At 42.1% G+C, this 21,594-nt stretch overlaps 2 protein-coding genes across 2 annotated transcripts in view; both read left to right on the top strand.

Moving 5' to 3' along the window:
• rasa3 (RAS p21 protein activator 3) overlaps positions 1-9,594 on the top strand; it is a 22,979-nt gene extending 13,385 nt beyond the window's left edge. Inside the window, exons 10-24 of the mRNA XM_079736327.1 lie at positions 1-115; positions 793-941; positions 1,069-1,183; positions 1,768-1,842; positions 2,107-2,230; positions 2,675-2,778; positions 3,026-3,103; positions 3,419-3,496; positions 3,812-3,885; positions 4,698-4,804; positions 4,946-5,028; positions 5,230-5,438; positions 5,773-5,876; positions 6,396-6,579; positions 7,179-9,594. The exon at positions 1-115 is cut by the window's left edge and continues 42 nt beyond it. Coding sequence (XP_079592453.1) covers positions 1-115; positions 793-941; positions 1,069-1,183; positions 1,768-1,842; positions 2,107-2,230; positions 2,675-2,778; positions 3,026-3,103; positions 3,419-3,496; positions 3,812-3,885; positions 4,698-4,804; positions 4,946-5,028; positions 5,230-5,438; positions 5,773-5,876; positions 6,396-6,579; positions 7,179-7,254 — 1,675 coding nt within the window. The 3' untranslated portion in view covers positions 7,255-9,594. The remainder of the gene's footprint in view (positions 116-792; positions 942-1,068; positions 1,184-1,767; positions 1,843-2,106; positions 2,231-2,674; positions 2,779-3,025; positions 3,104-3,418; positions 3,497-3,811; positions 3,886-4,697; positions 4,805-4,945; positions 5,029-5,229; positions 5,439-5,772; positions 5,877-6,395; positions 6,580-7,178) is intronic.
• A 565-nt stretch (positions 9,595-10,159) lies between these two features.
• Positions 10,160-21,369, top strand: pros1 (protein S; the record flags this gene model as incomplete). The annotated part of the gene is made up of 14 exons (XM_079736578.1): positions 10,160-10,223; positions 10,724-10,881; positions 11,496-11,520; positions 11,980-12,063; positions 13,150-13,272; positions 16,505-16,630; positions 17,049-17,177; positions 17,670-17,910; positions 18,278-18,464; positions 18,961-19,122; positions 19,405-19,573; positions 19,977-20,101; positions 20,201-20,432; positions 21,107-21,369. 14 exons carry the CDS (start codon positions 10,160-10,162, stop codon positions 21,277-21,279), a joined length of 1,998 nt encoding a protein of 665 aa, XP_079592704.1. The 3' UTR covers positions 21,280-21,369.
• Between the last annotated feature and the right edge of the window lie 225 nt (positions 21,370-21,594).

The following is a 21,594-nucleotide window of genomic DNA, read 5'->3' as shown; positions in this document are numbered from 1 at the left end:
GGTGGAGGAGTTGGGGTCTCTCCGTCTGAACATCGTCTACACCGAGGACCACGTGTTCTCCTCCGATCGGTACAACCCCCTCAGGGACCTCCTGCTGCTCTCTGCTAGCATACAGGTGAGCTACTGCTCCTCTGCTAGCATACAGGTGAGCTACTGCTCCTCTGCTAGCATACAGGTGAAATACGGCTGTTCAATGCTAGGGTAGAGATTCCAGCTGCCATAAACAAACCTCGCTGAGGAGGATAATCTGTCCAGTTCCAGTTTTCTTGAAGCTTGTCTTTCTGCTTGCTTGCAAAAAAAAGAAACTGTGTCGATATTGCTATCGAATCATCCGAGAAGCCTTTGCGTGTTAAGATAAAGATAAGATAAACAGTTTGCGGTTCAAATATATATTCATCAGTGGAGTCTTGTGATTGGTTGGCTAGCTCCACTTGAAAGATTGTTACGTCAGAAGGGCATAACCCTCTATGCGCCTCTCCTGGCAATGTTACTGCTTTCATCCACAATACAGCTGAAGCGCAAATTATGATCCGGTTCTGAGCTGGCAAATTGCCGGTGCAGATTTCCCGCAATAGCAATCATCATGCAGGAATTGTTCCGGAACGTTTATGGAATGGACTGCATGTGTGAAAGGGGCTTAAGAGAGATCTGCAATAGAATGGGGGCATCGTAGGTCAGAGATATAGATAAGGAGCCAGCCCATTCAGAGACTCAATGTGTGTGTGTGTGTGTGTGTGTGTGTGTGTGTGTGTGTGTGTGTGTGTGTGTCCGTGTGTGTCCGTGTGTGGGCAGCCTGTGTCTGTTTCGGCAGCTCACATCCTAGGGGAAGTGTGTCGGGAGAAACAGGAAGCTGCCGTCCCTTTAGTGCGTCTCTTCCTCCACAGCGGGAAGGTCCTCCCGTTCCTCAGTGCCATCGCACAGGCCGAGGTCAACCGCACGCAGTGAGTACCCAGAGACACCGCGGTTACCCAGGGTTCACCTGGGGTCGACTAGAGCTCAAGAACACACAGTTCCCTGGAAGTCACCCGATAATGTGTTGCTTGTGTCTTGTGCTACCTGTGGTGGCAGGGACCCCAACACCATCTTCAGGGGGAACTCTCTGACATCCAAATGCATCGATGAGACCATGAAGCTGGCGGGCATGCACTACCTTCAGGTCACACTGAAGCCCATCATAGACGAGGTAGGGTGGTTTTACATTTACATTTACATTTAGGGCATTTAGCAGACACTTTTATCCAAAGCGACTTACAATAAGTGCATTTGTTACAATAAGTACATTTGTCATAAGAAGTGAAACAATATATTGTTGTCGGTACAGTAAAGATGTTCATAGAACCAAGTGCAAGTGTTACAATCGCTAGGCTAACCCATTCCCCGTGTAAAGCAATGATAGTAGCTACTGTAGATCCTACACAATTGGGGTGGTTGGTTCTAACTCAAGATTGATTGTCGGGTGTTGGATCCTACCCATCATAGACCAGTAAGGTGTTGTTTCTTACCCATCATATACCCATATGGTCTAGGTTCTAACCTGCCATAGACCAGTATGGTGTAGGTTCTAACCCGCCATAGACCAGTATGGTGTTGGTTCTAACCCAGCATATACCATTATGGTGTTGGTTCTTACCATCATAAACCAGTATGGTGGCAGTTCTAGCCCATCATAGACCAGTATGATGTTGGTTCTAATTCACCATATACCAGTATGTTGTTGGCTCTCACCATCCTACCGCTTTCAACCCATCATTTTTGTGTGTTCTACAGATCTGTACGGATCACAAGCCGTGTGAAATCGACCCGGTCCGACTCAAGGAGTCAGAGAACCTCGACACGAACCGGGTGAGTGTGTGTGTGTGTGTGTGTGTGTGTGTGTGTGTGTGTGTGTGTGTGCATATCTCCGACCTACAGAACCTGCATCATTATGCAGGTAAGGTCTATAACTTTGTTATTGCCATACATGGTGACCGTTTGATAAAATCAATAGCTCACTTCGTTCACAATTTGTTCGACTTCGTTGTCCCTTTGCTTTGATTTAATAACCATATAGCCTGTCGTGAGCTATTGCTTAAATACATATATTTATGTATGTGTATATTTCTATAGGAGAACCTGCGTGCGTACGTGGACCGTATCTTCTCCGTCATCACAGCCTCCGGTGTTCGCTGTCCAACTGTGATGTGTGACATCTTCTTCTCTCTAAGGGAGTCCGCAGCATCCCGTTTCCAAGGTGATCTAACCGCAGAATGAATGTCATTTCCAATGGTAAATCATTGGTACCGTGTATTTACCACGGTACTACTGAACTTAATGTAACCCAGCAGTACCGTGTATTTACCAGAATGCTACCTAGATCCCCAGAACAATTCCAATAAACAAAATGGACAACCAAGAGCTATTGTTGTTCACCTTGTTTCTAGATGAGTAGGTACTGATCCATCACTTTAGCTATCACTTATTTGGTGTGTGTGTGTGTGTGTGTGCGTGTGTGTGTGTGTGTGTGTGTCTGTGTGTGTGTGTGTGTGTGTGTGTCTCTGTCTGTGTGTGTGCTTGTGTGTGTGTGTGTGTCTCTGTCTGTGTTTGTGTGTGTGTGTGTCTCTGTCTGTGTGTGTGCTTGTGTGTGTGTATGTGTCTGTGCTTGTTCTTGTGTGTGTGTGTGTGTGTGTGTGTGTAGATGAGGAGGTGCGCTACACGGCGGTCAGCAGCTTCATCTTCCTCCGGTTCTTCGCTCCAGCGATCCTCTCTCCAAACCTCTTCCAGCTCCGCCCTCATCACCCTGTGAGTAACACACACACACGCACACACACACACATAGACACGCACGGAAGCACACACACACACACACACACACACACAGGCAGTGCTGGTTAAAGTGACAAACTTCAAAGAACAAAAGGCTCTTAAAATCAAAATAGACTCCACCCGTTAAATCCGCTTGAGAGCATAGAAGGAAAGTCGATGAAACAAAATGTTCTGACGCTTAATGCGATCCTTGCCATCACTTGAACGACGTCATCTCTCCCAGGACCCTCCGACCTCCAGGACTCTGACCCTGATCTCCAAGACCATCCAGACGCTTGGTAGTCTGTCCAAGTCCAAATCTGTGAGCTCCTCTAAAACCCTCTTTACGCTATTTTTACTTTTCTATACTATTCATTACGAGAATACCATGATCACATACTAGATAACAACCATTCACCCTCTCTCTCTCTCTCTCTCTCTCTGTCTCTCTCTCTCTCTCTCTCTCTGTCTCTCTCTCTCTCTCTCTCTCTGTCTCTCTCTCTCTCTGTCTCTCTCTCTGTCTCTCTCTCTCTCTCTCTCTCTCTCTCTTTCCCCGACCTGTCTTTCTGTGACTCTACCTACCTATCTGTCTTCCTCTCTATCTTTTTGTCTGTGTATGTTTCTCTTTCTATTAAAGGCTAGTTTTAAGGAGTCCTACATGGCGTCGTTTTATGAGTTCTTCAACGAGCAGAAGTATGGAGACGCTGTGAAGAATGTGAGTGCAGCTGCTGCTGATCACATAACACCAGAAGATTCAAAAGGATAACCAGATAATAGCATAGAAACAACACAGTCACCATTGCAACCACACATTCACCAATACAACTGCACTATCGACCATGGCAACAACACCATCGACCATTGCAACAACACCATCGTCAAAGCACCCACACCACCGTCTCCTGCTATAGTTCTACTAGAGAGTCTCTAGGTTTCCATCTCTCTCTAGTTATTACTATGAGTATTTAACAGCCTGTGGTAGTGCAGAGTGCCACAGTTCTATAGCAGTACCTGATGTGTTCCTCCCTAGTTCCTGGAGCTGATCTCGTCGTCTGGCCATTGGGACCAGAAGAGTATTGAGTCTCCCATCCTGCTGAAGGAGGGGTACGTAGCTCTGTTTAAAGCTACGAATGCAGTGCAGTTCAAAACGTGCCCCGTTCAAAACATGGCTGTTTGACTACGGTATTCGTCGTTCCCTATTCGCCTCCAGAAACACTCATCCAAACGATTTCATACTCGATACCTCAGCAATACCCCCTTCAAGGGGGAGGGCGATTACTGGAGCTCAACCTTCATATCATAGTAATCATATATCATTATTACTTATGTGTCGTCATCAGTATGATTTATCTTGTACCGATGTATCATAATCATCATATATCATGATAACTTAGATATCATAGAAATTGTCAATATCATATATTGCCATTATGATTCAGATGTGGCGATAGCAGTGTGCTCTGGCTGATTCAATTCAATTATTTCAATTGTATTTATATAGCCCTTAATCAAAGGTACAAAAAGGTTTAACAGGCCATATATTTATGACACCCCCCTGACCCTAGCCCCCCAGATGGCAAGAGAAAACACCCTTAATTAGCAAGGAATAAATCTGGAGGAGGAACGCAGAGTGGGGGATCCCTCCCTCCAGGGGTGATCAGAAGTTCAATGGGTGCCATAATTGACATACATATATACATACATACATACATACATACATACATACAGGCAAAACATTTTAAATTGGTGATGGGGTGCTGGCCGGTTAACCATTAGGAGAGTCCAGGCATCCAGTCACCACAAGACACTAAAACAGACTGAATAATGAATCATTCTGAATCTGATCATTGTGTAACCGTGGTGGATGTAGTGTCGTCGTGGCATTGATAGCGTTGCCTTGGTGATTGTTTCTGCAGGGTGATGATCAAGCGGGCGCAGGGGAGGAACCGCTTCGGGATAAAGAACTTCAAGAAGCGCTGGTTCCGTCTGACCAACCATGAGCTCACCTACCACAAATCCAAAGGTGACAGATACAAAGAAATCGTTAAATTTCATACCATCGTAGTTTGTAGACATGTATACGTAGGCTTAAACATGGACTTAAAAATGATGTACATTTAAAGTTTGATGTATAATTGTCCCGTGTCATTTCTCGTATGTCCAGGAGAGGGCGCTCTGTGCAGCATCCCCATGGAGAACATCCTAGCAGTAGAGAGACTAGAGGAAGAGTCTTTCAAGATGAAAAACGTGAGAGCAAACGATCCCTGTGCGAAGCACGACAAATAATACTCCCTAGGGGCACAGCAGTGGGTCACCATGTAGAGCGCGGACCGCACCCCCCCCTCCATCTCCCACACCTTCCCGTCCATCTCACTCTATATATAAAGCACGAAAACGTCCTAAATACGTTGCCGACCGTAGCTATAACATCGCTGCCCCTGACCTCAGATGTTCCAGGTGGTGCAGCCCGAGCGCGCGCTCTACATCCAGGCCAACAACTGTGTCGAGGCCCGAGACTGGATGGACGTCCTCACCAAGGTCAGCCACTGCAACCGCAAGCGGCTGTCCACCTACCACCCCTCGGCCTACCTCAACGGGCACTGGCTCTGCTGCCGCCTGTCCGCTGACGCGGCCCCGGGATGTGCGCCCTGCACGGGGTCAGTACCACCTTCACACACGTCGGGACCACCCTGTCACAGACATCACTGGCCACCCCCTCATTCATTGATTCGTTCATTGATTCATAGCTACCAGCCGTTCGCACACATCAGTACCGCCCCCTTCACACACATCACGACCCCCCCCTTCACACACATCAGTACCGCCCCCTTCACACACATCACGACCCCCCCTTCACACACATCAGTGCCACGTTCACACACACCAGTACCACCCCCTTCGCACTAATCACTTCCACCCCCTAATGTGTGTGTGTATGTGTGTTTATGTTTGTGTTTGTGTGTGTGTGTGTGTGTGTGTGTGTGTGTCCAGGGGTCTACCTGACAACATCCAGCTGGATGTGGATGGAGACCGCGAGACGGAGCGAATCTACTCTCTGTTCAGCTGCTACATGAGCAAGCTGGTCAAGATGCAAGGTACGTGTCTGTCTGTGTGTATATGTGTGTGTTTTTGTGTGTGTGTTTGTTAAAAAAAAATCAACAACTAAAAATAGCTGTTGGAATATAGCAGTGCTGTTCAAATAATATATTTTGATCGCGGGTTTTGATTATTGGGTCAAACGTTCTCCAAACTAATATAAATATTCTCCAAACTATATAAGAGTTGAAACAGATTTTGATTTCATTCTATTTATTTTTTGGCAGCTGGATACATATTTGTACATTATTCTCTGTTTGAACAATTTCTTTTCAACATCTTGTGCATTTTTTAAGGAGAAATTGCAGAGGTCTTACTTTTTCTTTTTTGGAGAGAAATGCTGAATAATTGCATTATGTTTTCAAAAAAAAAAAAAATCGTTTGAAGAATCACGATTTCAATATTGACCAAAATAATCGTGAGTAAGATCTCTTTCAATAATCGAGCAGCCCTAGAATATAGTGTGTTTCAATACTATATGAACTGTGGTAATAAAGTGTATATGACTCTATCAACAGAGGCATGTGGCAGTAGGTCCGTGTACGACGGGCCAGAGCAGGACGAGTACTCCAGCTTCCTGATCGACGAGCCCCAGGAGACGTACAAGACCCTAAAGCTGGTGGTGTCGGCCGTGCAGACGCTGGAGCAGAGACACACGCAGTACCGCCGGGACAAGTTCAAGAAGACCAAGATCGGCAGCCAGTACGTAAACACACTGAACCCCTTTTATAATGTTTAATTAAAATAACACTGAAAAGGTTTAATAAGGTTGTATTGAACCATTACGAAACACAGTGACCAAGTTTAATAACGTGTTTTTTTTTTAACATTATGTATACACAGTGAACAAGTTTTATAGATTTTTATTGAACCATTACGAAACACAGTGACCAAGTTTTAGAAAGTTTTATTGAAACAGTATGTTTCAATAAAACTTATGTTTCATAACGTTTTTTGTGAAATAGGTTTTATGATGTTTTATTGAAATAGCGTAAACACAATGAACAAGGCTATTTATCCCCCAACGTGGTTTATAAAGATTTAGGAACATAAACACAATGCACAAGTTTCATACAGTTTTATTGAAACTTTACATAAACACAGTTATAATTTTATAAACGCTTTATTGGCACAGTACGTAAAAACAGAACAAGTTTTACATTATTTTATTGAATCAGTACCTTAACCCATTGAACAAGTTTTATAACTTTTTATTGAAAATGCGTGAACACAGTTAACAAGGCTACTCATCACCTAACGCTGGTTTCATAACGGCTATTTTCAATGCCTTTCTGTTTCAGGGAACATCCGATCGGAGACAAAAGCTTCCAATGCTACATCACCCAGCAGTCAGAGAGCACCACCTACTCCATCTAAGCCCTGCCCACTCCACATAAGCTCCACCCCTGTGGAAGGTTACCACGGCGACCGAGACCAGCAGGATTTCTTTCAGTGAAGAAAGACAGCATTCATTTTAACAACTTACTTACTCCAGTGTTTTAAAATGTTATTTTTCACAAAAAAGAAGACGAGGAAAAGCTTCACAATAGCAGCTCTTGAGGCTACAAACTTTTTGACTTTTATCACTTTTTCCCATTGGGAAAGGGAACCTTTTTTTAGACCCCATGATACAAGTGGTCGGAAGGGAGAACCTCTTTACTACGCACTTTACTAGCTGTCCTAAACCACAGGACGACACGCCTCGCTCACACCTTTCGGAAAAAAAATGTAGTTTTATTTGTTGTTGTTTTTGAATATTTTGTACTGATATTAATGTTTATTTCTTTGTATTGGAAGTCTCACAGACCAAACTCACGACGGAAGGACTTTATTTCCCAGGTTTCAACCTTCTCAGGAATGAGAGGAGAGGCTGCCATGACAGTTTTTGGGACCAATGCTAGGCTATGCTAGGCTGTTAGAAGTGTGAAAAATAGGGAGGTCTGGGGGGTTGTGCATCACCAGACGACCTCATAGCCATCTACAGGCATGTCCCTAGTTATATTATTTTTAAATTTTTCGAATCCAAAATTCTATTCAAAAATCGAATAATAATATTTTGTTTCCTTTTTTCCTATGTTTGCATTGAACGACTGAACCCTTAGAAGTATTACCTCCATACTGAGAAAGTTTATCAGCCACAGAGATCTTTGTTACCTTGTACCGCCTCTAGGGGGCACCTCAGACAGTAAAGAAGAGTCAGGCAGAAGGACAACGTGAGCAGACTGTATACTGTTTTGACATTCTTCTTCTGTCCGTCTTCAAAGATTTTTCCAGAACACCCCAAAATAAATTCGGGGGGACTCAGCACCCCCCAAATCCCCCTGTATTTCTCACACTGGCTGTTAGCATTCCAGCGGTTCCCCTTGAACTTCCCTGACCCTTAGGATCACTGTGCTAATATGCTAATTACTGGTTGGATTCTGAGTTCAATCTTAAATCAGAAGCACCCACAGGCATTGTCAGTTTCTGCAGAAGGCCTCGCGTTAGTTTGAACCTGCTCTGTTTTCGCAAACCTCAGACAGTACAGTACTCTGAACCTATCAGACGGTACCATATCCCTGTCAGATCAATGAAACCCTAATCCTGTGAAGAAGTACATACCCTGACCCTTTCAAACAGTACAGTACCAATATCCTCTCAGATGGTACTCTAAACCTATCAGACAAGACAATACCCTTAAACTGTCAAGATGATATCCTAACCCTATCAGACAGTTCAATTCCCTAACCCTAACCTACTGTCGTTCCTTCAGTAGACTTGTGACAGTGAGTGAAAGTAATTCCCAGCAGTGCCAAACAGTCCAGCTCTCCTGCTTCTCATTCTCTACAATGATCTGGGACCTTTTCAACCAATTTGACGCCGCATTTAAACGTAACCTTTAAATGCCAATGTTCCTACATCTGACCCAAGTGTTTCTTGGTTTCTGTGGGGTTTCAATAAATTAGTGTAATTCAGGGAGGAGATAAGATAGTGCTTTATTAATCCCAAATCACAATGAAGCCTCTTGTCCTCCTCTCCCTCCTTAGTAATATTTTTAACAAAGTAACCTTTCCTGTTTGCAGGAACATCTGCCAAATAACTCCTTCGAAGCTGATGTCTGCTAGCGACAAACTGATTCTCTCCGTTAGAGGGTCGTTTCAACAGCTGATACCTGCATGGGCGTTGATGTCCACTAGAGAGCGTAGTTTCACCAGCTGATACCTGCAGAGTCGTTGATCTCCACTACCCTGCGTACTTTCACTAGCTGATACCCTCAGGGTTGTTGATCTCCACTCGAGATCGTAGTTTCACCAGCTGATACATGCAGGGTCATTATTCTCCACAAGAGAGGGTAGTTTCATCAGCTGATACCTGCAAGTTCGTTGATCTCTACTAGATGGCTAGTTGCACCAGATGATACCTGCAGGGTCGTTATTCTACACTAGAAAGCGTAGTTTAACTAGCTGATACCAAGAGGGTCGTCAGTATTTACTAGAGAGGCTAAATGTGAGCGTATTACTACCTTTACTGCCAACCCTGGTATACTTACGTTTCAAATGCGACCATAATGAACATTTCATATTTTTAATACCTCCTAAAACATTGCCATAGTAGCTGAAAGAGTATGTGTTGTGAGCTGTGTGTCTGCTAACGATCTAATGAGATGATACTAGACTATCCCCGATATTCTAGGATGATCTCACTAGATGAGAAGATGAAGATCCTGATTCAACTACTAAAGGGAGCGTTTTTTGTATTCTATATTTTGAAAGTATTAAAATAAGAAATATGTACATAAACTGTGTAGTGAAATATCATGACAATGAAGTTGATAACAATGTTTGTCACATGGTGTTTTTTTTTACTATCTGTCTATCTCTCTCTCTCTCTCTCTCTCTCTCTCTCTCTCTCAGAATACTCTATTTACTTATTCGAGGATTCGGTGTGCGTGTGTGTGTGTGTGTGTGCTTGTGTTGAATTCCTCCATGGTCATGTGTAAACGTATTTTCTGCATGAACGCCCCACTGTGCTTTCAAATCAATAGACTCAAAGTCCCGCTGCGCCAGGCGCGCACGCGCTCCGTGCGTGAGTCCGCTCCAAGCCGCGTGTTTACGAGCAGCCGTGCACGGTTATTTCTCATGCACTCTGGCCGAGGACCAGCTCTGGCAAACACACTCAACACAACCCACACACTCACACCGACTTAAAATCATCAAGAGGAAAGTTATCCACTGAGAGTAGGAGAGAAGTAGACGAGAAGAAGGAGAGAAGACGAAGACGAAGAAGAAGTAGAAGAAGAGACATGTGGAGGACGAGCCTGACCTGCTTCCTCGCGCTGCTGCTGGCGCTCGGTGACGCTCATCAATGTAAGTACTGAAGTGATCAGCTGATCAGGGATCGATCTGGTTCCCCCATATACGTGGCCGGGTATTGACCCAAAAGGTTTGTGGGTCCTGTTCTGTGCCGTTCTTTGCTAAATACCAAACTTGGTGCCTTCTATCCTCACCGAAGCTGCTCCCGGCGACAATGACGTAGTTTTTGGAGAATAACGGTTTCGCAACGCAAAACCAAATCCCCCGGGGAGGTTAACCCAGTTCCTCGAGGCTGCTGCCCCGTCGTCGATAGTCCAGTGTGACGAGTTTATCTGGAGCAGCCAGTAATGACATGAACTCTTCTGCATAGTTTTACTTCTTAGATAACTTTATCAATTGTGTGTCTGTGTGTGCGTCTGTGTGTGTGTGTGTGTGTGTGTGTGTGTGTGTGTGTGTGTGTGTGTGTGTGTGTATGTATGTATGCATGTGTACGTGCGCGCGTTTGTGTGCGTCCGCGTGTGTACGTGCGCATGTGTGTGTGCGCGTGTCTGTAGTTCTCAGCAGGAGGTCCGCCTCTGTCGTCCTCGCGAGGAGGAGGAGGGCGAACTCCATGTTCGAGGAGAGGATGAAGGGGAACCTGGAGCGGGAGTGTGTGGAGGAGCTGTGCAACAGGGAGGAGGCGCGGGAGGTGTTCGAAAACGAGCCGGAGACGGTGGGGAACTGATCAATCAACGCTACCTTTTGGTCATAATGTGTGTTACTCTGAAACTATTTAGCATTTTATTAATAATATCGTATTGGATTACTCGCATAACGTACATGTTATGCGATATAACATATCCCAGTGATGTTGGGCTCCTTTAACTGGGCTAACATCGTGGAAGAGACACAACAGAAAAGTAAAAGTATATTTATCGTGGAGGAAACACAAAGGGAAGGGTAAGGGGAGCGATGGTGGAGCCAAATGAAAGTACCTTTTGGCAGAAAAAAATCCTACTAAAGAGCTGAGTTCCTAAGAAAGAAAAGAAGTAGAGAGTAGCCCAGCTATATAACTATCAAACTACTTATTATGTTACTATCAACATGTCTACCTATGTTTTATTAAACTATCATCTTACAATCAAATTATCATAAAACTATCAAACTATTATTTATGTTACTATCAAACTACTTATTATCTTACTATCAAACTCTCATTCAACTATTATCTTTCTATCAAACTATTATTATGTTGCTATTCAACTATTTATTAAACTTATCAGACAGAAAGAACCATCTTACCACATAGATTTTTAATGCTTTCTTTTATCCTTGTTTTTTGTTTAGGAATACTTCTACCCTAAATACATTGGTAAGTAATCCAGATCAGTAAGAATTCTAGATGCATTCTATATTATAATTCAGGTTTACAGACGGAGGGACATATTCGTAATATTTCAACAAATTTAATGAAATGAACGTCCTAACTCAGCTGCTACAAGATCACAGGTATAATTCTAACTACTGTTAAAGGTGCTGCAAAGTTTAAAGGAGTAATACATCCCAAAACACTTTCCATTGTTATAAAACATCTATAGGGCTTGTACATCGTGACTTCACATTGCAATGATCAAGAGCTATTATATGCATCAACTAGTATTGTTAAAAATGATTTAGGTGTGATCCAAGCGCTATTATATATAGTAATATTATTAGATGTTGTTAAGATGTTGTTTAAAAGATGTATTAAATTATATGTATTTGACACATATACATATCATTTAATTCATAATGAATGATGTAATAATAATCAATAATATTTATATTGCAGTGTGTCTGGGATCTCATCGCGTCGGCATCACCCAAAACTCAAACTCTGCATCTTTACACCCTGACCTACGCACCTGCGTCACAGGTAATACAACTAGTAGTTCTAATATTAGTGCTAATACTTATAATAGTACCCCTTGACTACGCACCTGCCTCACAGGCAATACTTATACTAGTAATTCTACTAGTACTGATGGTCTAATTCTAGAAATAATCCTAGTAACATCAGATCTGTATCACCTGCATAATAGGTAATATAACACCAATACTAGTTTGAGCTCTAATACTAGTACTCATACAAGCGTACATATTAGTAGTGATATTACATCACATGTAATATCACTACTAATAATTTTGGTAAAAAGTATACATATAAACACACATATATAATCGTTATAGTATAATTTATACGCTGCATAAATATTATATACATATATAATCACAACTATTTATATACATTATATGATTACTATGCAAAGCTATATACATACGTATGCAAACATAAATTTATATATATTTATATATATAAGTATAAATATGTAATAATTTGATTATAATATATATACTGTGCGTACATATTTTATACATATACACACAAAGTATATTTACGTGTACATACATACATATTATATGTGAACATACACACATATGTACATAAATATAATTTGTATGTTTACCACGTGTGTGTGTGTTTGCGTCTCTTACTCTCTCCTGTATGTGTGTGTATATGTGCGTCTGGATGTGTCTCACTCTCTTTCTGTTTGTGGGTGCTTGTGTGTGTGTTTGGGTGTGTGCGTCACTCTGTGTGTATGTGTGGGTGTCTCTCACTCTGTGTGTGGGTGTGTTTGTGTTTTTCTCTCTCTCTCTCTCTCTCTCTCTGTTTGTATGTGTGTCTCTCTCTCTCTCTCTCTCTCTCTCTCTCTCTCTCTATGTGTTGTGTGTGTCTCTCTTACTTTCTCCTGTGCGTCACTCTATGTGTGTATGTGTGGAAGTGTTTCTCACTCTATGTGTGTGTTTGTGTTTGTGTGGGTGTTTTTTTGTGTGGCTCACTCTCTCAATTTGTTTGTGTCTCTCTTTCTCTCTTATACATGTTTGTGTGTGTGTTTGTGTGTGTGTCTCTCTCTCTCACTCTCCCTCTATGTGTGCTGTGTGTGTGTGTCTCTGTGTGTAGAGCTCAGTAACCAGTGTTCCCCGTACCCCTGCCAAAAGGCGGGGTCTGAGCGGTGCGTGGATGGCCATGCCTCCTACACCTGTGTGTGTCGGGAGGGGTGGAGGGGTCATCACTGTGAGGATGGTGAGTATTGATCAGTAGTGATTGATCATCTGTAAAGGCTCAGTTATTGTTCCATGGCGACGCAATGCAATGACCACGCAGTCGCTTCAACCCAGTCGTGAACCTGTCTTGGTTCTGTGTCAGGTTTATGTTAGCGGACCAATCATAGTCCGCTAACGTCGCCTCGATGCAAGGTTACAATTTTTGGGAGGCGCACGTCAGGCCCTTGCGGTGGACGCAAGAAGGGTCCCCTTGCGTTGCCTCGACTTGGAACCATAACTGAGCCTTTAGTACTCATCACCTTAAGCCCTGTTCATAGTCCAGCCATACCAGACACAGCATGGCCTCCTCCTTGGGTTCACGCCAACAACAATGACCCACAATTTGCAATAGCGGCCCTCTGCAGAAGAATGCCTCGGCTGGTCTGCTTGAAGACTTTGTGTGAACATGTCTACCGGGCTTGAGAGTACTCAAGCCCGGTAGACATGTCCCTCAGAGCATCTCTCTGCATGAGATCAACTCGACAGCATGTACTGCACCTCCCTCTTTATGCTTCATAATTTATTTATGTTGTGCATATGTGTCAAAAACATGTGCATCAAGCGGTTACAATATATAAATATATGTGATTAACGGGGTCCGAGCAAAATTAAAAGTCAAGAACACACTAATGGGAGATACCGTATTTTCCGCACTATAAGGCGCACTTAAAAGCCGGTAATTTTCTCAAAAAACGACTTTCTTATAATCCGGAGCGCCTTATATATGGATCAATTGGTTAATTGGTTGATCCATACTGGTTGTAAACGGCAATCTGTCAAAATGTTTCAGTATGAAAAACCAATAAAAACAATTTAATAATAATAATAAAATGTTTCACTACGACTACGATAAAGCCACACCGCTTGCAGCATTACGGCTATCGTAGTCAGTGCACACAGCATTTTACTGCGCTTACTCACGGAAGGTCACACTATACGATCACAGAGCCAGGAAATCGAGCGGAAGACTGGCCACACTACAAGATTCGAGGGTGCGATGCTCTACTTTGTATCATTCACGTTTGCAAGATATTTAAAAAATCTAAGGTTTGGAACTGCGTAATTGTGTTTTACTTTTTTGTCATAAAGGTTCCAGTTTCATATCTGCTAAATGCAGCAACTCGTCCTCACAGTTGCGTTGCGCGTGACGAGCTATACAATTAGCACAGCTTCATCTAGTGGATGCATAACGCATCCCCAGTCAAACGTTTGACTGCAGTATCTTCTATGCTATGCGCCTTATAATCCGGTGCGCCCTATTTATGAAAAAAGTTCTAAAATAGGTCATTCATTGAAGGTGCGCCTTATAATCCGGTGCGCGTTATAGTGCGGGAAATACGGTATATAAATATAACATATAATTGTCATATTTAAGGAAAGATGTTCCACTTATAAACCTGAACTGCAGCCTCATTCACATGGTCAAAATGTATATTGATAAGCACACAACATCCAGAAAACTCAAAGCACACATTTCTCAAGTGAATTAAGGGCTTTCTTCAAAGCATATACCTGAAAAATCTTTGAAATTCTGGGGAAACTAAACATTTGTAGTCAAGAACACTAACGGAAGAAATATAAATATGACAGAGTTAATTATGAAGGAAAAATGGTTAACCAAGAAGTTCCCCTTAATGCCATACTGTGTCTTGGCAGGCCGATTCTTGGAAAACTAATGAGCCGGAATGTTAATTGCCTGATGAATTTCAGGTGCTGTTCAATGTCGTGTTTCTTAAATGAGTGACAATGACAGAATGTCATGTTCAGCTTGCTCATAATGCTCTAATCAGGATTCAAACTCTCAACCTAAGGATCACCAGTACCGGCATTATCTCGTTGAGCCACTAACATTCCTGATCTGCATGAAGCCTCATTCACATGTTGAAAATTTTGATTGATAAGCACACAACATCAAGAAAACTCCAAGCAAACATTTCACAAGAGAATTAAGGGCTTTCTTAAAAGAGTACAGATCTGAAAATTTGCACTGTTCATGGTATCCACCTAATGGTATGGTAGTTGGTCATATAGGCAAAATGGGTTGAGACTGTGGACGTTTGGCTTTTCTATGAAATTGTTCGAAAAGTAAACATTTTTAGAGCAGAAGACCAGGTGAAAAAGATGCATCTGATTTTAGAGATTAATATGATGAAATAATTTCGAGTTCAGGTTAATCTAGTAAGGAGAAATGAGGTTAGTTCATAAAAAATGTAAATAGCGCCACCTTTGGGTGCAGTACCACAATTTGGGGCAATGGGTAGTGGGGGGAATTGGTATCCACCTAATAATAGTCGTATGTTTTTTTATACAATAACAAAATGGTCATATAAGAAAAATGCGCTAACTGCTCCAACTTTATTGGTCAATATTTCTCAAATGGAACTAAATCAAACAAATTCTGTTCGATAATTTTTGTGAGGCTTGGTCTAAAGATTTTATGTGGCAATTTTGGTGAATTTTTGATTATTTTTGTAGCCTGTGAATCTTTTTATCATGTTTGGCTTTAATATGATATTGTGGGAAAAGTAAACCGGGTTTTATAAATGCATCTGATTCTAGAAATTAATATTCTGAAATAATTTTGAGTCCAGATCAATCTGGTGAGAAGAAATAAGCCTAATTCATGATTTTTTACAATAGCGCCACCTTTGGGTGCAGTACCACAAATTTTGGTTTATGGGTAGTGGGGGTTATTGGTAACCATACCTGAAAATTTGTACTGTAAGTTTTAGACTTACGGTATAGGCTGCAGTATGACTTTTACAGAATTTGAGGGGAAAAAAAAACGCTACAGAAATAATAGGGGACCAAGCAGCTTCGCTGCTCGGACCCCTAATAAATAAATAAAAGTATATATATTTCCAGCCGCATTTCATATGGTATTGGAAACAAGGAAAGGGAATGAACGCGCAAAGATGGTGGGAAATGTACAACTGGATTAGGATAAGATAGAGGTCTGCAGTATGCAAGGAGTCCATATGGAGTATGTATTGAGTATGTTAGGAGAATGTATGGAGTATAGGGCAAGTCCACAAATTACTTTCATATTTTGTGCCAACCATAAACCTGAACATGCTGTAACTTGAGGTAAACTCTGGAGTGGATGGAGATTATAAAAGGGTTGATTCTTTAGATACATTTTTTATTGATTCTTCAGTGGCTCTGGTGGTTATATTAATATTATCTTGAGATCTGTCTGTTTTGATCAATAGATATTGATGAGTGCTCCGACCCAGAGTTCCCTGCAGGCTGCAACCAGAAGTGTATCAACTTTCCCGGAGGGTTCGATTGTGCGTGTGAAATTGGGTACTACCCTCTCACCAAGCTCAAGTGCCTTGGTGAGACCATGTCTGACTGGGAGCAAAGGAGGAGTACCTATGGATATTTTATTATAACCTGTTGTTACATAACCTAACCGTCTTTATAGGGTTGTTTTATGTTGTATTATAACCTGGTGTTACATAACCTAACCCTTCTTATGTACTTGTTTTATGTTCTACTATAACCTGGTGTTACATACCCTAACCCTGCTTCTGGGATTGTCTTTATGTTCTACTATAACCTGGTGTTATATAAGATAACCTATCCTATTGGCTTGTTTTATTGGGATATCCTTAAAGGCCTGAAGTGTTTCTTCTATGACTTCCATTTTATCCTGACTTGCTTAGGGTCATCAAGCCACATAAAGTCTGATGTTCCAGATGTTTAACTTGTGTTTGATGTCCCCACATGTTTTGTTAATCCTGTTGTTTCCAGATATCGATGAGTGCCGCATGTACCCCAGCAGCTGTGCCGAGCCGGCCAGATGTGTGAACACGCCAGGGATGTTCGAGTGTCATTGTCCTACGGGGTTCAAATACAACTTTGCCTCCAGAACCTGCTCTGGTGAGCCTGCAGTGTCCACCCCGGCCACAGGGGGCGTGAGAAACCACAGTAACATCTATTTAAAACGTCAAAATTATATCTCTTTAAAACATAAAATGTACAGTATATCTAGATAAAACATCTCTGTTATATATATCGTTAAAATACCACTGTGATATCTAGTTTAAACACAACAGTTGCTTCTAAACATCCTCGTTACATCTAGTTAAAAAAATAACATTTATATATATGCCTGTTAGAATATCTCATGTATTTCTGGTTTATCATGATGTTTTAATTGTATAATGGTATAATGTTATGATGTAGTCATGTTATTTTCTTTTACAGTAATGTTTTTATGTTAATGTTTTTTAAGTTTATAATGTATCATTGTGTAAAATGTTTTATTATTATTATGCGGGTTGTTGTGGTACAATGTAAAAGTGTTTCATATTAGAACTGCGTGTTTGTGTGCATGCATGTGTGTGTGTGTGTGTGTGTGTGTGATCCCAGATGTGGACGAGTGTCTTCTGGCCGTGTGTGACGACGTGTGCGTGAACACGCCGGGGAGCTTCACATGTCACTGTGAGGGGAGGAAAAGGCTGCGCATGGGAGAAGACGGGCGGAGCTGTGAAAACATCCCGGTCTGCCTCCCGCTCCAAGCCCAAACCCACCCTGAGATGCTCTACCTGGGGGAGCAGTTCAATGGCCTACCCCTGGTCTACCTGCGCTACCGCCTTGCTGAACACACCAAGTAATTTATACAGTTACAGTTATATATATATATGTGTATATATATATACATACACTCATCTACCTGAATACACCAAGTTATATAGAGTCATATATATATATATATATGTGCTGTATATATATACACATCTACCTGAATACACCAAGTAATATAGAGTCATATATATATATATATATATATATATATATATATATATATATATATATGTGCTGTATATATATACACTCATCTACCTGGTTACACCAAGTAATATACAGTCATATATATATATATATATATATATATATATATACACTCATCTACTTGAATACACCAAGTCATATACAGTCCTATATAAATATATATATGACCTCTGTGTTGAGCCCAGGTTCTCAGCAGAGTTTGACCTACGGACCTTTGACCCTGAGGGCGTGGTGCTGTACGCCGAGACCCAGCAGGGCTCTTGGTTCCTGCTGGGGCTCCGCGACGGACACATTGAGGTCCAGTTCAAAAACCAGAACAGCTACAAGGTTACCAGTGGAGGGAGGGCAGTCAACACTGGAGACTGGCATGTCGTGAGTTTACTATGTCACTTCTACTACTACTATTATTATTATTTATTTTTTTATTACACAGGAAAGTATTAAAGGTAACAAATTTACAATTTAAAACGGGCCTGACTCAGTATAAAGCTGATATAACGTGTAACAGGAACAAGGCACATCACACGTTACATTTACATACAGCACATAACACGCACATAGCACGTCAGACCTCGGTAGGACAATCACGTAGACAACAGACTGAACACCGACATGGTCTGGTCTATATAAACTGGTCCATAAACAGTCGGTGTCACTATACTACTATACTACTGCCACACTTAAGAACTACTACCACACTGTACAGTAATACAACACACCTGAATACTACAACGCTATACTCTGTTGTATCTCAGGTGTGTCTCTGCGAGTTGGTCATGATAAATAACCATTTTTCAGTTATTCATTGTTAGTCGTGAGTTGTCGTGTTGAAGTGCTTCTGAGCTTCGACCGTGTGTTCCTGGTTCAGATCTCGGTGGATGAGCTGGACAGCAGCATCAGTGTGAAGATCGGCCGCGAGGCCGTGATGAACATCAACAGTCCTGAAAGCCTCTTCTCCTCAGTCGGCGGGATGATGGAGACCAAGGTCTACATCGCTGGTCTGCCGAACCGCACCAACATAATCAAACCTGTAAGCAGCCTCCTTGAGCCCAGCGCACACATTATGTTTTATGTAGCAACCCGCTAGCACACACTCCCGGAAGCTCATCGAGAATACGTCATTGTTCGATCTCAAGTCTCGCCGCACATGATTTAGCATTTTATTTAATTTTATTCCAGTATACTTTAGTGATGGGAAGTTCAGATCCATTCTTGAACTTCCCATCATATCCTGCGAAGATCTTAAGTCTACAATATATGTTATATATATATATATACATATATATTTATATATATGTTGCATGTGTATCAGATGAACCCTCGTCTCGATGGCTGTCTGCGTGGCTGGAACCTGCTGAACCAGGGATCATTGGGGATCAAGGAATTCATCCAGGGGAGGAAGAGCAAACACTGCCTCATCTCCGTGCAAACGGGGTCCTACTTCACCGGAGCTGGCCATGCACGCTTCAGCATCCCCTACAGTCAGTGTGTGTGTGTGTGTGTGTGTGTGGTATAAATACTGTGAATAGTGTGTGTATAACTATATCAGTGACGAGTTGTGACTTTTCAATGTGCTGAAGTCGACATCTAAGCACATATAATCTATACGGTGTACCAAGTATATATAATGTGTGTTATTGTGCATTGGTATATATATTATATATGGTGCGTATCTTGGTATATATAATGTGTGTGTAGGTGCATCTAGGTATATATATTATATATATGGTGTGTATTGGGGTATAGATAATGTGGATCTGGATATATATAATATATATGCTGTTTATCTTGGTATATATGATGTATATGTGTATCTAGGTACACTGTATGTGTAATATATATTGTGTGTATCAGGGTATCTATAATGTGTGTGTGTGTGTGTAGGTGGCCAGGTGGAGGTGCGTCTGACCATCCTTCCCTCTAGCAGTACCGGCGTCCTCTTCGCCCTGGTCTCTAACCACTCCGTCCCCCTTTCCGTCGCCGTGGTAACGCAGGGAAAAGACGATGCAGTACGTATTAAATGTGTCGTCTCCATCCTCGTCCCCTTCGTCCTCCACACTGAATCTTAGACAACTGGTGACCGCTGACCTTTGACCCTGTGCCTCCAGAACCTGCAGGTGTTCCTGGAGGGCGTGTCCGTAGCGAGGCTGGACTCCCTGATGCTGTGTTTCCCAGATAAGGTTACGGTGGTGCTGAGCTTCAACACCACCCACCTCCTGCTCTCCGGTGACTCCACCTCCCTCACCTCCTACGCCCCGCCCACCACACTAGGCCCCGCCCTGCAGAGGCTGGCTGATGCCATGACGATGCCCCTGGAGACCTATGTCGGGGGGCTGCCCGGTCAGTCATGCTTCATATCTTACAATCCTACACGTTTTTTTTATTTTATATTCACTTTAGGTCATACAGTGTTATACACTCTTTATTTCACATTCACTTTTTATAATAAAATCGTATACACATTCTTTATTTCATATTCCCTTTGTCATACAATAGTATACAAATTCTATATTTCATTCTCGCCTTATATCTTACAATTTTCCCTTCATATTCACTACTTCACTTCATATTCACTTTATATTTTAGAATCTTACACTCCTTTATTTCATATTTAATTAATATCTTAGAATCTTTAACTTTTTTATTATTAATCTTTTTTATTTACAAAAGTGCCCTCATTCTTTGAGTGAACTATCTTAGAATAGTTCACTCATTCTTTATAACATATTCCCTTTGTATCTTAGAATAGTTCACTCATTCTTTATAACATATTCCCTTTGTATCTTAGAATAGTTCACTCATTCTTTATAACATATTCCCTTTGTATCTTAGAATAGTTCACTCATTCTTTATAACATATTCCCTTTATATCTTAGAATAATTCACTCATTCTTTTTAACATATTCCCTTTGTTTCTTACAATCGTACACACATTCTTTATTGCATTTTCGCTTTGTATCTAGCAATCATACACATTACTTTTCTCAACCCTCTCCCCCCCTCCCTCCATCTAGACGAAGTGCCTCTCTGGACCACCCCGGTCTCAGCCTACTACCATGGCTGTATGACTGTGCAGGTCAACGGAGGGCTGCTGGACTTCGACGAGGCAGAGGCCAAACACAACAGCATCAAGTCCCACTCCTGCCCCCCGTCCTCTCCCCCAGACAACCAGCATCACAGGAAGTGACCGCATCAACCCTTCCTCCCCACAAGAACGCTCGTCCAGCAGGTGATGGTGGAACCTGGTGGACAACAAAAGGAGGAGCTGTGTATCTTGATCTGAACACACCACTGTGCTGGACTTGTGAGTGAGTTTTATCTGGGGTATTTGGGGACATCCGTAGAGGTTTGGGCTCCCCCAGGGTATTTTGGGACATCTTTGGTTATTTGGGGACATTCTGGGGTATTTTGGGACATTCTGGGGTATTTGGGGACAACTTTGGTTATTTGGGGACATTCTGGGGTATTTGGGGACATTCTGGGGTATTTTGGGACATCTTTG

Source organism: Pollachius pollachius (assembly GCF_949987615.1).
Source record: "Pollachius pollachius genome assembly, chromosome: 5".
NCBI classification, from domain to species: domain Eukaryota; kingdom Metazoa; phylum Chordata; class Actinopteri; order Gadiformes; family Gadidae; genus Pollachius; species Pollachius pollachius.
This window is presented reverse-complemented; position numbering and strand designations above follow the sequence as displayed.